The 15,687-nt window shown below is 46.0% G+C and overlaps 2 protein-coding genes across 5 annotated transcripts in view; one reads left to right on the plus strand and one right to left on the minus strand.

The window, feature by feature from the left end:
- LOC309841318 (uncharacterized protein) overlaps positions 1-5,364 on the minus strand; it is a 42,871-nt gene extending 37,507 nt beyond the window's left edge. The window contains exons 1-3 of the mRNA XM_082684198.1: positions 5,237-5,364; positions 4,193-4,456; positions 1,815-1,874 (exon numbers count right to left, since the gene is read on the minus strand). Of these exons, the coding sequence (XP_082540324.1) occupies positions 1,815-1,874; positions 4,193-4,456; positions 5,237-5,243 (331 nt within the window). The 5' untranslated portion in view covers positions 5,244-5,364. The remainder of the gene's footprint in view (positions 1-1,814; positions 1,875-4,192; positions 4,457-5,236) is intronic.
- Positions 1-15,687, plus strand: part of LOC309840423 (uncharacterized protein) — a 339,186-nt gene that overhangs the window by 20,573 nt on the left and 302,926 nt on the right. The gene's annotated exons all lie outside the window — the stretch shown is intronic.

A 15,687-nucleotide genomic window follows, 5' to 3' on the forward strand; every position in this document is an offset into this window, starting at 1 on the left:
TGGTCTTCAGGTTTAGCATATAAAATTGTTTTTCTTTTCTGCTTCCTCCAATTTCAGAACATCTTTTTCCAACAAGCCATGCAAAACACCAGTAATGAGTTCTTTGCCCACAGTGTCCAAAATCTTAAATGGGTTTTTGTTGTGTTTGTCTTCTGTCAGAAACACAAACACTCTTTCAATGATAGGCACAGCTTAAAGAGTTTTGCCCTGTATCTAGAAAGTTCTGCATGATGGGAAATACCCCTGCAAAGGCCTTCTAACTGTTTCACCATCTGCCCCATGAAGTACATTTTCTTTCATTATCTCCATTGAGTTCTCTGGACCCATCAAATTCACACTGGGCCATGTTTTAATGATTCATCCCCACTGAAGATTTCTGGGAGGAGCTTCTCATCTTTCTTCTATGACAGTGGGCCTAATACTAACTTCCTGGCCACCTACTGCTTTCATATTTCTCTTTCTCACGGTGATGACGATCCTTTTGTAATATATGCTCCAAGGAAAGGCCATGTTATTGCCTAAAACTGTACATTTTTTCCACTAGATGCTAGGATCTTTTCTTTCTTTTATATTGAATCTCCTTGGTAAAAGTACAACGTCTTTGAATCCTTATCTCTGTACCCACATCTCATTCCCACATCTTTGTGCTTAAAATACTTATAAACACATAGATGCTTGCTGAATGTATAAATTAATGAATAAATGAATGAATGCATCTAGAGTTCTAATATTTTAAGATCTTATCTCAATAAGAATTCTTAATTAAAAAGTCATCTGATGACTAATCTTTCAGTAAGGTAGATTAACTTAACACCAGGTTAACTTACTACTGTTTGGGATCATATTAGCTGATATGGTTGTGTGTCGTGTCAGTTCCATCCCCAAATTTTTGACGAGCTTTAATCTGATGGTAGAAATCCTTAAATACCTATTCTTTGTTCTTCATGTATTTTTATGGGATCAGTAAAAGCAGGAACATTGTTTGTCTTATTCATTCCTCTATAAACAGTCCATAGAGCAAGATCTATAACACAGTTGATGTATGTCAGATGTTTTTCTCATGACCTAGCCCACTAGCAATTTTGATGAAATTATGCAGTGAAATACTATTTTAACAAACATTTATCGCATGCATACTGAGTCAACTACGGTGATGGGAACTTATCTACAAATAAATCAGATGTGTCTAATTTTCTCATAAAGTTTAAAGTCCAGTGCAAGAAAAGGATAGATTTAATTCTTTAATGACAAGACAAACATAGTAAGAGTTACAGCTGAAGAACCATAGGCCACTGTGAGAACTGGGATTCTGAAATATAGTAGCAGAAATCAAAGTGGAGGGAGGAATCTAGAGTTGAGAGAGGAATCTGTAAGCTTGGCCACTGCTGGAATGTTGGAAGTAAAGAAGAAGAAAACCCACGCTATTTCAGGTTTCTGGTCTGAATAGCTGGATGATAGTGGTGCCATTAACTAGGACAGGGGAAGCGGAAGGGGAAGCAAGGCAGGGGAAGGACGACAAGCTCAGCTCCCGCAGGGAACCATGAGTGCCTGTGTTCAGTAGGTACTAGAGAGTCAAGTGTGGGGTTCCAGCGGGTAGTCAGGTTTGGTATACGTTTAGATTTGGGCGTATGAACGTGGTAGTAAACGACAGGGATGGCTTCTACTAAAGCAGGGATTAAGAAGAGAGAAAGCCCTGGGATCAATCCATGAGAGTAACCCATCACCCTCTCACCCTGGGGTCATCCCATGAACCTAGAATTAATGTCAGGAAAGATGAGGTTCAGAAAATGTTCTTGCTTGGAAAATACCATTACCTGGTGCAGGAAGAGGTGCTACTCCAGAGTCTGTGTTAAGCTGACTTCCAGATGGCGGACCTGAGGAAAGATTCAGAACACAGAAATGGTGGCTTATCGTCTCTGGAGAATCTTGCCTGATGTGTTGGACCCTCCCTAGTGAACCCACCTTCTGCAGGCCTGCCTCCTAGAACCATACCTATCACTGAGATACCAGAACTTTCCCCCGGATGCAGAACAAAGGAGTGTCTGCAAGTGACTCTCCCATTTCTGCTTTCTAAGATGAAGGGGTATTGAGACAGCATCCGAGGGAGAATCAAGAGATCTCTTAATTCTCCTGTCTCAAGATGGCTCCTGGGGTGACCACTGCTGCCTGACATGGGCATGCCATGTTGAGGGTCTAACTCAGAGCTGGCCTGGACTTGGGAGAGAAAACGAAAAAGAACAGGCACGTGCCCATGGACACTCAGCTTTGCAAAGACTTATCACAGCAGAAAATGAGAATGAGGTGACCTTTGGCCGACCCTCAGTTGGTGAAGTTTGTTTCCCAAGTGTCACTGAACAGGAAGGTGGTCAAGCCAGGATACTCATGCGAACCGTCTTCATAATCATCTGTGGGCTTCTGATCAGTACGTTACTTCTCCCGCCCACCAAGGCCACCCTCTGGGGACGCACGTGCTGGGATCCCTGACTATCACCTCCGTAATCTGCATCCATCCTACTAGGTAGCAGAAGCCATAGCTGGAGGAGGAAAACAGTGGGAAGCTGCAGTTACAGTGTTTGGAGGCATAAAATCACCAAACCTGTTCATCAATCCTCTTGGGTCACTTTTATGATCGTCAATTTTAAGGACAAGAATTGAGTTTAAATTTGTTGAAGGTCTTATGAGAATCTCAGTATGACAACACCCACCCGAGAAGCTTACTCCAGAAACTTTCAGAATTGGCATAAGCTAGCACATGAGAAATGCCTCCCGATCTTCATTTTGTAGTACTTATGGAAGACAGGATTTCCATAGACAAAATATGGTCCATTTCCCTCCTCTGAATGGAGGGGAGTCGAAGTGTCAAGGAGAAGGCAGCACACTACACTTTCTCCCATCCTTCCCCTCGAGACTGGAGTCAATTAAGCATCAGTGAATGCCAGAACATTCTCTGGAGGAGGCCTTCTTACGGCAATAGGAAGAAGGTCTTCTTAAATCAAGAACTTTATTTTAGAAAGATCTCTCCCATTGAAGTGCATCCAAATATTCTATCTCATTGTCACAGCCTGTGGACTTACAACAGTTGGCGGATGGATGAGGGAGAGATGAAGCCGTGTCGAACCTGACCAGGGAGGCATCATGTGACGACTAGAGAGGTGGACCCTGGGCTGCAGTGTCCTGGTGGGTTGGACAAGCGCCTCCAGGACTGTGCAGGGAGAGGAACGGGGGCAGGGTGAGCTCTCTGGCTGTTGTGAAAGTATTCTAGATCTTGACCATTATTCACTGGTTGTCTTTAATTTGGGAGGATTTGTTAAGTGAACAAGTTACTGAAAGAAACATGAGAAACTCACCATCCATCCACGGATGTTTGCTATGTCACCTGGAAGGCAGAGCCCTCAACCAATCCCCAGGAAAAAGGGCTTCTCGTTTTCAAAGAACATCGCTTTCTAAATGGCATTAGCCAGTGCTGAAGAGACCAGGGGCTGGACTCCACTGGAGTGTGGAGAGACTAAGTGACCACAGAAGGGGCCGTTCCCCTGGTCTCGGGCTCTTAGAAGGACTGGAGGTCAGGGGCTGGGCCTCACAGAATGTTCTGCAGCCCAGAGCCACACTAGTGGACACTCCTGCTCAGAGGAATATGTGAAGAGGTAACTGGAAGGAAGCGTCCACTTAAAACCCTTACTTTTCTGTAGGCCCTGAATTTATTCCCAGGGCTCCACCATCCCTGAAGTATATTTTGTTGCTCTTGGAGAGCCAGATTTTGGAGAGATGTTAGAAAGAGTATCCGAGTCTTTATGTGAGATGACTACGAAAGTTCCCAGGTAGCCCCGGACTTTAACAAGAGAGAGAGACAGAGAGAGAGAGAGAGAGAGAGAGAGAGAGAGGGAGAGACTGAGTCGGTGCTTCGCCAGGGTGACTGGAGAATCAAGTACGAAGCTTCTCAGACCGGCTCATGAAGTCCCACAAAGGAGCTGCGGCACACTCAGAGAACGGGAGAAGAGCTTCAGTCAGAAGAAGGCTGCTGAGGTCAAAGGACCGGGAGCAAAAAGGAAGCAGAACACTTGCGGTCCAGCCCCTGATACAGAAATGGGGCCCTGCAGCCAGGAAACGGGAAGTTGTCTGCAAACTAACCTGAGCGAGAAAGAAATCAAACGTTGGGCACAAGGACACCGGCCCTCTGTGCCCTGACCCTTACCTGAGAGCGTCAGCTTCTCTGCGAGGAAAGAATCCTCTGCGCAAATAAAAGCAATAAGAATCTGGCAGGCCTGTGGCCCTTTCCGAATGATGGAGTCGATCAGAGCCCGGGCCTTGTCCGTCGTGGTAGCGTTTTCGCATCGCACTCTCTCCATCTCCTCCTGGTTTAGCACTTTTTGGTCTAAGAGCTCATCCAGCAAGCTGCTGAGGGTCCCGGGGCTCACTGAGCTGACAAACAGCCTCCGTCTGTCCTTCAGGATCTTGTCTACACGAAGCACAAGGATTCCTCAAGTCATGAAAACAGTCTCATTCCCCTCACGCCAGCTCCAAGGAGTAGCCTGCTTCAGATTCGACTGGAAAGACGTCCCTCCCCCTCAAGCCCTGAAGACCCCCGTGTCTCTCACTGCCCCCTCAGCACTGACCCTGGTCACTCACTGAGCAGTCTGAGGACAGAGGTCCTCTCCGGCCACTCGCCGCTGAAAACCTGGACTGGCCCCCACGTGCCCCACCTGCCTCAGCTCCACACAAGAAAATAATGAAGTTAGAGGCGCCTGGGGGGCTCAGTCATGAAGCCTCTGCCTTCTGCTCAGGTCAGGATCCTGGGATCGAGCCCCGCATCGGGCTCCCTGCTCGGTGGGAAGCCTGCTTCTCCCTCTCCCACTCCCCCTGCTTGTGTTCCCTCTCTCGCTCCATCTCTCTTTATCTAAGAAATAAATAAAATCTTAAAAAAAAAAAAAAAAAGGTAAGTGATGTCCTATTTCCTTTCCTGGGCCACTTCTATACCCTCTATCACCCCAGAGCCTTTGACATTCAGCTGGGAACACAGAGCAGATCCAGGATACCAGCGGAGCCCCCAGTTCCCTCCTGGTCCTGGCCTTGCCTTTCTTCAGGCTGTAGGGAGTCTCCGGGCCCTCCTTTTGCCCTCCCACCTGCCCCCCAGCGGCCGCCACCCCCTGTTATGCCCACTGGAACAGTCCCAGAGACCTAAAGACCAGCAGCACCCCTGTTCCCCCAAACAGGCCCTTTCAGCCAGCGGGACACTCACCAGCCATGGCTCTTCTCTCTCAGCCTCAAGGCGCATCTGAAACTGAAAGCTTACCCACCTTCCCTTTGAGCAGGGTGTGGGCGCTTGTTGAGAAATGCCCAGGGCTCCCGCACAGACATCCTGTTTTGTTTCCCGCCCTCCTCCGCCCCCACGAAAAACAGTTCCCAGAAACAGCCTGCATGGACATGGAGGAGAGTATCTTTGGGGGAATTTTTTTCCAGGCACTCTGATGAGGTCAGAGAAGGAGGGGAGTGGGGCTGGGAGAAGAACTGAAAAGTGCACTTGGAGTTCGACTCACAGTGCTGTCTCTCCCTTGCCTTTGGAAGGAGGATGTGTGATCTGAGAGTCACTCCTCCTCTGGCAGCTTAGTCCATGCAGGCTGTTAGCACGAAATACCATAGAGGGATGCTTCTGAAGAACAGGGATTGATTTCTCAGGGCTCTGGAGGCTGGAAGTGCGCTCTCAGGGGCCAGCCAGGCCAGCGGGGCTGTGTGTGCACCATGCTCCGGGTCACAGGCTGCTGGCCGTTCGCCCACCCCATCCTCACTTTCAGAAAAGGCAAAGGGTCTGTCTGGAGCCTCTCTTGTTAGGGCTCTGCCTTCAGGACCTCATCGGCTTCCAAAGACCCCAGCTCCTCCTACCATCACCTTGGGCATCAGGTTTGCGGCACACGGATTCTGGGGGGCAGCACGGACTTCCATTCTGAAGTGTTTGGAGAAGCTGGACGCCTGTGTCCTGTGCCCCAACCTGCAGATGTGGGCGACGTTCCTGCAGAGCCCTGTTGCTTTTAGGAGTGGAAGCTATTGGCTCCAGAATTAGAGTTTTCTTTCCTATTGCCCTCCCATGGCAGATGCTCTGTTTTTAGGGACACCACAGAGACCACACTTCAAGCTCTGGACTCGGAACATCTGACAGAGCAGTTTAAATATCCATTCCTTCTAGTGCCTTATTATCGTGAAAGAATAAGTACCCAGACTTATTAAAACATCTTCTGTGTGTATGTGTGTGGGTGCGTGTCTGTGTGCACATGTGTGAAATATGAAAATTAAATAGTCATAGCGGTGGTACTGTTGTTCTAATACTCTTGTATAATTAAAAACAAACTTGCCTTTTGACGTGAGTCACTAGCTTAGCTCCTGCATTCCAGGCTAAGTGTTAGATTTCTATTAATTAGAATAAAATTCACTGTGCAGATTCTACTCTGAGCTTTTTCTCAGTGCACTTTGATTTCACTTTACTTCTTATCACACGCACTTGGGGGTGCAGGGAAGGTTCCAGGAAAGGAAGCAGGAATGGCAGGTTCTTTGCTTCCCTGTCACTTTTTTTTTTAATTAAAAAAAAAAAAAGACAGTTTTCTTTTTCTTCTTTTTCTTTTTTTTTTTAAACAAAAAGATTGTATTTATATTTATTTGACAGAGAGAGAGATAGTGAGAGAGGGAACACAAGCAGGGGCAGTGGGAGCAGGAGAAGCAGGCTCCCCGCTGAGCGGAGAGCCCAATGTGGGACTCGATCCCAGGACCCTGGGATCATGACCTGAGCTGAAGGCAGATGCTTAACGACTGAGACATCCAGGCACCCCTTCCCTGCCACTTTTATATGTATTTACTTTTGAAATGCCTTAAAGATTTTACATGAGGGTCTCTGCCCTAGCTGGTGATACACACCATAGAGAGGAAGCCCGGCAGGATGACATCCTGCCCTGGAGATATAGAAATGAAAGCATGGGTCCCTGAAGCCAAGTAGAGAGCCACTCCGTAGCAAGGACCATGTGCAGAAGAACCAATACCTTAGGACTCCAGTTCTATAAAGTTGTAGAGTAGGAAAACCTTACATTCCGTGTTGGGAATCCCATCACTAACTGCCCAAGGAGGAGGCAAGGGAAACTGAGTGTTCGGGGCAGGAGGGCACCTTACGAGGGGACGGAAATGTTCTGCACCCCGACAACATTATAGTTAGAACACGTGTTCGTCAGTAATCACCTTGTACCATTAAGAGGGATATATTCTGTTTTAGGTAAATTATGATCAGGTAAATTATGATTTAAGTAAATGATCACATTGAATTTTAAACACTAAAATCAGGGCTTATAAAGATAGTCTGCATCGGAACTGATTTTCTTCCCTTTCTTTTGGATGCACTCAAGCCACCACAAATGGTCAAAGCAGTAAAAGGAAGAGCATCCGTTAGTGACCGAACCAGAGCCGCCCACAGGTAGATGGGGGTGTAGACAGAGATAAGTTATAGAGATGATCAGTGTATCTACTAAGATACATACCTAGCTAATAGCCTTACATGGAGATGCTCACCCTAAAAGAAATTAGCGTTGTGTCTGATTGTTAGTGGTGTTTAAATGGAACGTAACAGTCAGCAATCCTCACGTCACAATGGCCTAGGGTAGACTAGGGTGCAACACTACCATTTCTGATAGTGGGAAGCTTGCACATAGAGGGCAGAGGAGCCCTAGGCTTGTATCCCCGCCCTGACATTTTCAACACTTAGAAAGCCACTTCCCTCCCAGTTATCTGCCATGTATTCCTCTTCATATCTTCAGAGCCGCTGGGACATGATGACTAATGCATCTTAGAGCTCTCACTGAATGTAAAATACTGTTTTTTTTTCTAAGCCTAAAGCCTCTCCTCTTCTGCATCCTATGATTATGGACATTGAGACCCAACAGCCCTGGGGTTAACTTGCATTCTTTAGCTGTAGATCTTGGAAAGTTACTCACCATCTTGAGCTTCTGTTTTCTACCTGTACGAGGCGGGAGAGCTCGTAATCATTCCTACTTTCCAGGATAGAGTGGCATGAATACACCTCAGGGCCAAGTGCTTCCCATCCCTCAGTAGCCCTGAGCTATATCCCAGAACGAAGGGCATGTCAAAATACACTTCTTTGTAAAATGCTTCCAATTTTTTTTTTTTTTAATCTCATGGCCTTGGCAACTATGTGCAGTAAGTAGACAGGATCCATAAGCATGGATTCCATTTTATGAATGAGAAGACACAGGTAAGCTGTGGGTTTGGGGACTCCATGAACGCAGGCCATGGAACTTGAGTGAGAAGACAGGTCCCCCCCCCCCCCCTTTCAGGCCCTGCTCAGGGGGCCGTGGAGGGTGCCCAGCCACTGCTCTGGGCAGTGGGAAGACCATCTTCACACTTACTGCTGGGAAATGGAAGATAATTTGAGGAGATGAAGTGTTAGCCTCGAGAAAGACTAGAATGACAAAAAATGAGAGTGTAGATAAAGTGCTGTGAGCTGTCAGGAGAGAGACCATTATATATGGCCTGGAGCAAGTAGGGACACCCGCAGAGCCTGCCAGGACATTCCTGCAGCCCCAGGGGGAAGATTTGGGGATTGTTAATAGAAGAGGCAGAGGATGATGAATGTGAGGTATTTCTGTGTTCTAAGTACTGAAATAGGTGCTTTCCCCCACTCAGAAATGCTGGAAAATTATTACTAGTAGCTCAGTTTTAAAGATCAAAACACTCAGGCCAGGGTGGACAAGTGTCTTTCTCAGGAGCCGAGTGCATGAGTACATGGTGTCATTGATCGCTTTACTCTGAAGTCTCTGACCTATCACGATCTGTCTGCCATCTGTCATCTACAAAAGGTAGAGAACAACCCAACCAGGAGAATCATAGAAACAAAATGCTGAGGCCAGAATCCTAGGAAGGAGGGAAAAACAAAGTTGCTTGAATCAAAGATTGTTTGGGATCAGAGGGAGGTGCGTTTTGAGAGGTAGATTAGGTCTAGAGTGGGATGATTTACAACCGGGAGGCCTCAGTGAGGAATTCAAAATGGAAACAAAGGTGACAGGCAATGGGGAGCCAAAGTGGGTTCTTGAGTGGAAGAGTTGTAAGAGCATGCCTCCCAAGTAGCTATCGGACATGGAGTCTTTAACAAAAACGGGGCCCTGGGATACCTACCCACACACCTTATCTGGTTGCACTTCTTAGAGACTATGTTGTTTTTGTAAAGTTTCGCAGGCGGGGTAGACATAACACCAGGCAAGGTGAGCCCAAGGCAGGATTTATTAAAGGCACTCTCCGGTGAAGTTTCAGGGCTCAGGAGAAGGGGAGCCAGGAAAGTTGTGCCGGGAGGAGGTGGGCACTCTCGGGGGCGGTTCCTCAACTCCGGAAAGGGGAGTGGAGGAAGTCGCACTGGGAGGGAGTTGGTGGGGGTCTTTTATCAGGCCAAGGTAGGGCATGGGCTCACATCCATATTTGGTGATCAGAAGGTATGGGGTGAGGGTGGTCCGTGATGGGCAGTTCCCAATTTGGAAGCTGATGGGTGGAGAGTTTCAGCCTCCTGACGGTGACATGGAGGCCGCAGTGAGGGTGGCGGGAAAGTCTGCCATCTTGGAGGGGGGTGGCGGGAAGATCCGCCATTTTGTAGCCCCGGTTTCCCAGCCGGCCCATCAGTTTTGTTTTGCTTTTTTATGAACTGAGGGTTTGTGGTGACTCTGCCCCAGGCAAGTCTGCGGGCGCCATTTTCCCCACAGCATTTGCTCACTTTGTCTATCTGTCACATTTTGGTAATTCTCACAATGTCTGAAACTTCTCCATCATTACTGTGTTTGTTACAGCGAACTGAGTGATTTCTGAGGTTACTATTATGATTGTTTCAGGATTCCACAAAGCATGCTCCTAGAAGACCACAAACTTAATCCGTAAATGCTGCGTGTATTTCCACTGCTCCAACACCCAGCTTTGCCCCCAGCTCTCTCCTTCTCCCCCAACCTCCCTACTCCGTGAGACACAATAGTATTGAAGTCAGCCCAGTGCAAAACCCTCAGTGACCTCTGACAGCCCAAGTGACAGGAGAAGTCACACTTCTCTCACTTTTCAACCAAAAGCTAGAGATGATTAAGCTCAGAGAGAAAGTTATGTCAAACGCCAAGACAGGCTGAAAGCTAGGCTTCTTGACCACACAGCCCAGTTGTGAACTGTTAAAAAGAAAAACACAGGCCCAACATGGTATCATTTAGGACAAGTCAGCAACATGGTATCATTTAAAATGGACAAGTATCATTTAGGACAGACAAGTTTCAGCCTTCCCCAGAAATGTTGTCTTGCCAGGTCAGCCAAGAATTTTCTGCTTGAGTGATGTGATCTGTCACATGAGCCCCCTTCTTCCCCTACCAACAAAGGAAGTGCAGGTCTCATCCACCTAAGACCTCCTGGCCCTTCCCCCCAGGGGAAGGTGACCTTGCCTAGGAAACGCCTCTCTTTTCTTTTGCTCAAGACTTCCTTGCCTCACCATCCTTCCTATAAAAACCTTCCATTTTGTACACCTCCTCAGACCTCCCTTCCACTTGCCAGATGGGATACTGTCTGCCTCATAAATTGCTTAATAAAGGTAATTAAGCCTTCAGATTCACTCAGTTGAACTTTTGTTCTTTAACTGATTTGGTGGCAGCATTGAGATCCGAAGCAAACCTCTGTCAGCACCTGGGGACAAAGAGAAACAAAGACATGTCACCGTGCAAACAGGTTTGAGTTGTCTTTTTCTGCCATTTCTGAGGCCCGTTGATGAATGCCTCGTGGTCTGAGCTCTGGTCTTTTTGTGTTCGAGTTCCAGATCTAGTCAGCTTTGCTGCCCAGGGTTCATAGAGCCCTCCAGAGTAGCAGGAGGCTCTTAGCAGAAGGCCAGCCCTTTGCTCTGTGTTGAGCCCACAGCTGTGTGGAGGAGCCCCTTCTGCAGTTGTCTTTGGCAGCCTCCTTGAACTGGGTTTCCTGGCTTAGTCCCGTCCCCAGGCCTAGTCTGTGCCCCCTATTTCCTGAAGTGTGCTGATTTAGCCCACACTGAGAACTCCTTATGGTCACCAGAGGACTGGACTGGGTCAGAGGTAAGAACTCGCCTGGGTCTGGGACTGGACTGGGTTTAATTTCAGCTGGACTGGGGACGGTGCAAGGCCTCTGGGATTGTTTTCAGTAAAAGCCACTTGCTGCTAAAGGGAATGTTGGAAGCCAAAAATAAAGCCATAAACACTGATGGGCATGGGTCAGCATTTAAAGGCTGGTACTGCACTTACCATGTTAAGAATCCTGTAACAGGGTAAGTTGGTCATGGTGATGAAGTTCTAGAACCTAGGTGAGGTTCGGTGGGCTGAGTCCGGAGCCGATGACCAAGAAAGAATTCTTGAGACATCTTTGGTGCAAAATGATGGTTTATTAAAGCACGGGGACAGGACCCCTGGGCAGGAAGAGCTGCTGCCCCAGATTGTGAGGGATGGCGGGTTCTGTACCCTGCTGTTGGGGAAGGTGAGGGAAAGGGAGGTTTCAATGGAGCCTTCATATGCTAAAGAGGGCCTACAAGGTGCTAAAATATCAGAGGCCTTGCCCTTGTGGCTTGATCAGTGTTGTCTTTAGGCCAGCCATTAACATCAAGATAGTTGGGAGATTCTTTGTTAGTGAGATTTAGGTTCAGAAGAGATTTAACTATATTTACATCCCCTTCCACCTCAGCCTCCTCCAGTTTTGTTTATGGTGGGGAGGGAGACATTAGGGCTTGAGGAACTGAGTTATTTGCCTCTGGGAATTTGTGCTATTGATAAGGTAACCTCCCTGTTTGCAGATCTCCAGGACATTTGTAAAGCAAGGGAGACTCCTGTCCTGCAGGACCCGGATCTCTGCAAGTTAGATATTTGTTTATCGTCCAGGCCCTCAGGGGTGCCTGAGGAATGCCACACACACTACGGATGGGGAGTGGGTGGAGAGAGGGTGCAAGGTGCCAGCCCTTGCTCTGTCTTCAGCCAGCCTCCTGCTCCCTCATCAATGGGACTGGTTAGACTGGCACTAGGTTACCTGCCATTCAAGAACATTTCATGCAATGAGGTCCACTGTAAAGCACCCCCGAGTTCCCAGCCCTGTGGCATGTCCCTTTTAGGTATTCCTTTGGCTCAGAGAAACCCAAAGGCCTAGTGAGAATATATGGTAAGTTTTATAACCTTCAGCACACCTGCTTATTTTATGTGTAAGAACAAAAGTCCCTAAAGTTGCCACTATCTAGCAAGATGGAAAAATTTAACCAAAGGTAACCTGGAATTATAACGGCCCAATTGTGGGAAACATTCTCATTAAATAAGATCATTTAAGAAGTGCCAGTGAAAGGAAACAAACAAACAATGGGACACTTATTTTAATCAGCGCGTAGAAGGCTCCAAAAGGTTTCAAGATTATGAAATACATTTGTTAAAAGATTTCTTGCAAAAGGCTACTGAAAATCTCAAAAGAGCCAAGCTGTCTGAAACAAAAGACGTTAAGACAATTTTACAACACCCGTCCTTTCAGGAGCAGAGGTGTGGCTCCCGGAACAATTCAAATCCCACTAATTTTTTTTTTTATTTTAACCAATTCCAAAACCTCCCCCTTTAATCTAAGGAGGCTCCCGAGCCTGGTAAAAACTCTGCCCTTTACTGCAAGCTCCTTCTTCTAGGAGGGGCTGGTGTTTTCCTCCTGTGCCTTTGAAATGCTAATTAATTAGAAAAAATAAAATGAAAAGTTTGCAGCAATTGGCCCTTCCAACAAAAAGAAATGTAAATGATCTATCTGGTCTTGGAGACCCTTATCAAGGCCATCTCTTTAAAATGCAAATTTGAAGGCTGAAATTCTTATCAAGAAAAGGAAAGGGGGAAAGGTCTTTTGGAACCAGCCGAGTCAAGGACAAATGCTTATCCTCTGTCTTCTCCATAAATACTAGTAGAAAAGGCATTAACTCTCTAGGCAGGTAATCCTAACTTTTTCCATCTACTGGAAAAACAGATTGAGATTCAACTTTGTAAGGAGTGAGTTTTGTTCATGGCAGTGATTTTAAAACAGAAGCCAGGAGGTCTTTGTCCGTGTGTTCCTATGTGTTGGAGATGTGTGGCATTGGTAAACCAGATGGCATTGCCAACATTTTGTAAAAGTTCTTTCTTTCGTGGTCTGTAAACAAACAGACACTTACATAAATCATTATTCGTAAAAACTCTAAGAGGTGTCACAGAAAATAACCCAAATGTTTTCCAAGGTCACATTTCCTGGTGATGTGGTTTTGGAATACAGGTGAGGCTCCGTGGGGTGAGGTCCAGAGCCAATGGCCAAGAATTCTTGAGACATCTTTGGTGCCAAATTGTGGCTTAATAAAGCAGGGGGACAGGACCTGGGGGCAGGAGGAGCTGCTGCCCAGGGGATGTGAGGGGTGGCTGATTTTATACTGTGGGGTTGGGGGAGGGGGGGAAGGGAGGTTGCAAAAGGATTTTCATATTTTAAAGGAGAGGCACGGGATACCTGCCGCCTTGCCATGGTCAAATTAAGGTTTACCGCTCCAGTAAGGCATTAATACTAGGGTTGTTGGGAGTTTCCTTTAGAGACAGTGCACTCTGCACACTTCCAGTATCTGTCAATGGGCTGACGGTTATAAGGACATTTCATTGTATGTACATTTCCTTCTGGAAGCTAAAGTATTGATGGAAATGCTTTGTTTTTGTAGATTGCTAGGACATCCGTAAAGGAGGGAGATTCCTGTCTTGCGGGATTATGGTCTCTCTAAGTTAACTGTTTTTCCTTTCCTTAGCTTTAGGGCAGGCAGGAGTGCCTGAGGAATGTCACCTATATCCCAGGGGGGGTGGAGGAGCCCTAGGCTTGCCTTCCTTTCCTTCATCTCTGGGCTAATCTTAGGTAAACTAAAGTTAGTTTAATTAAATTAGTCATGTCTTTAGAGTTATCAACATTGAATACAACGGAGTTAAACAAATTAAATGATGTATTGTAATTACCTGAATTTCCTGGTTATGTTCATGTTACCTGTTGAAATTTACCAGCAAAAATACTGCAGCAGTGGCTGATTTTGTCCGATGTATCATGACGCTTCCATGGGTAATCTCCACATGCTTCTGGGAGCAAATGAGTTCGGTGGGAGTGAAGTAAGAGTGTACAGATAAACTGTCAGCAACAATTACATTTTAGGGTACGTGTCCTCAAAAATAAATTTCCAGAACTTTTGGTAACTCGAAACTGTAGAGTCTTGCTAAGTTAAATCAAAGATGGACATTTATCGAACATTTAGGTCATTTTCAAATAAGATAAAATAATGAAACCGTAGTTACCGTACTAAAGAGGAAAAGCATAGGGCAAAACCCGAGTGCAACAGTGAAAGCTGTAGAGGGTTGGTGGGACAGGATTCTTTTTAATGTGTGGTCAAGCACTCTAAGATTAAAATGAATTAGAAACGAATTCTAAAATCAGAGGTAGTTACTGCAAAATTAGAACTTGGTTTTCTAAGTGAAAGGGAGCAGAAGGCTCCGTGAAGCTGATCCCTTCAGACCTCCTCCTGCGTGGGGTCTGCGTGACCGTCTTCCGGGGATCTTCTAACTACCTTAATGTTAATGCCTGCTGACCGGAGAAAACAACCTGAACTTAACAATGGCAGTGCTCCCGTGTCCTGTAGGTCCTTTTTAGCATATGAAAGTTCTTTTGAAACCTCCCTTTTCCTTACTTTCTCCCAACTCCGGAGTTTGTATTCAGCCACTCCTTAAGCCCCCAGTGCAGCAGCTCTTTCAGCCTGTGCCTCCTGTTTCCACAGTTTGATAAACAGCCCTTATGCACCAAGGACATCTCAAGAATTCTTCCTTGGCCGTGGGCTCTGGACCTCACCCCACCAAACCTCACCTATATTCTAAACCACATCATGAGAGGACAAAGTTTTCTTGGACTGTTGTTCTGGTTTTGATAAGAGATTGTATGTAAAAGGGTTTTTTTTTGTTGTTGTTTGCTTTCCTTTTAAGTGATATGCCTTGAGAGCACAATGTCTGAGTTTTGTCAAAGTAATTCACGAGGTATTTGATTCTTTAAGAAAGCTGAACTCTGTTAAGAAAAGCTAAGGTTTTATGTTTTTGCTTGCTTTTTCAGCTTTTAACTTTCTGTGTTTGCAAAATCTTTAACTCTCACTGTCGTTAATTTGATAATTTGGTGTTTCATTTGACCAAGTGCTGTTTGTTTTGTTTGTTTGCTTTTTTTGGCTTTTTACTTTTTGGTATTTTTGACAAACTTACCAAAATCAAATTCTAAGTGAAGTCTTTTTGACCTGGAAATAGCTTTGGGATTTTTTTCCAGAGTGTCTTTGGTACATTTCAAAGAATTTGTTCAACTAACCCGGCTTATTAGATATGTTAAAATACATGGGAAGTATTGAGTATTGACAAGTAAGAACCGATTCTAGGTCCTCCTTATGTTGTGTTTGCACAGGTCTATAAATGTTCCAGAAATTCTGTAAAATAACTAGAAAGCTGCTATGTCCTGGTATAACGTTATCACTTGTCATTGTTCCCTTACCTTCTGAATTGCCATCATCAGAATTGAGGCTCACAGTAAGAGGACTGAACCCCGGTATTAGGGGAGCCCCCGCTGACTCTCGTGGAGAGTTCATAAAGATTGTGGCACAGGGGCATGAAGTCCGTGCTGCTTACTGCA

The sequence above is a fragment of the Mustela nivalis genome (assembly GCF_964662115.1).
Source record: "Mustela nivalis genome assembly, chromosome: 9".
Lineage (NCBI taxonomy): Eukaryota > Metazoa > Chordata > Mammalia > Carnivora > Mustelidae > Mustela > Mustela nivalis.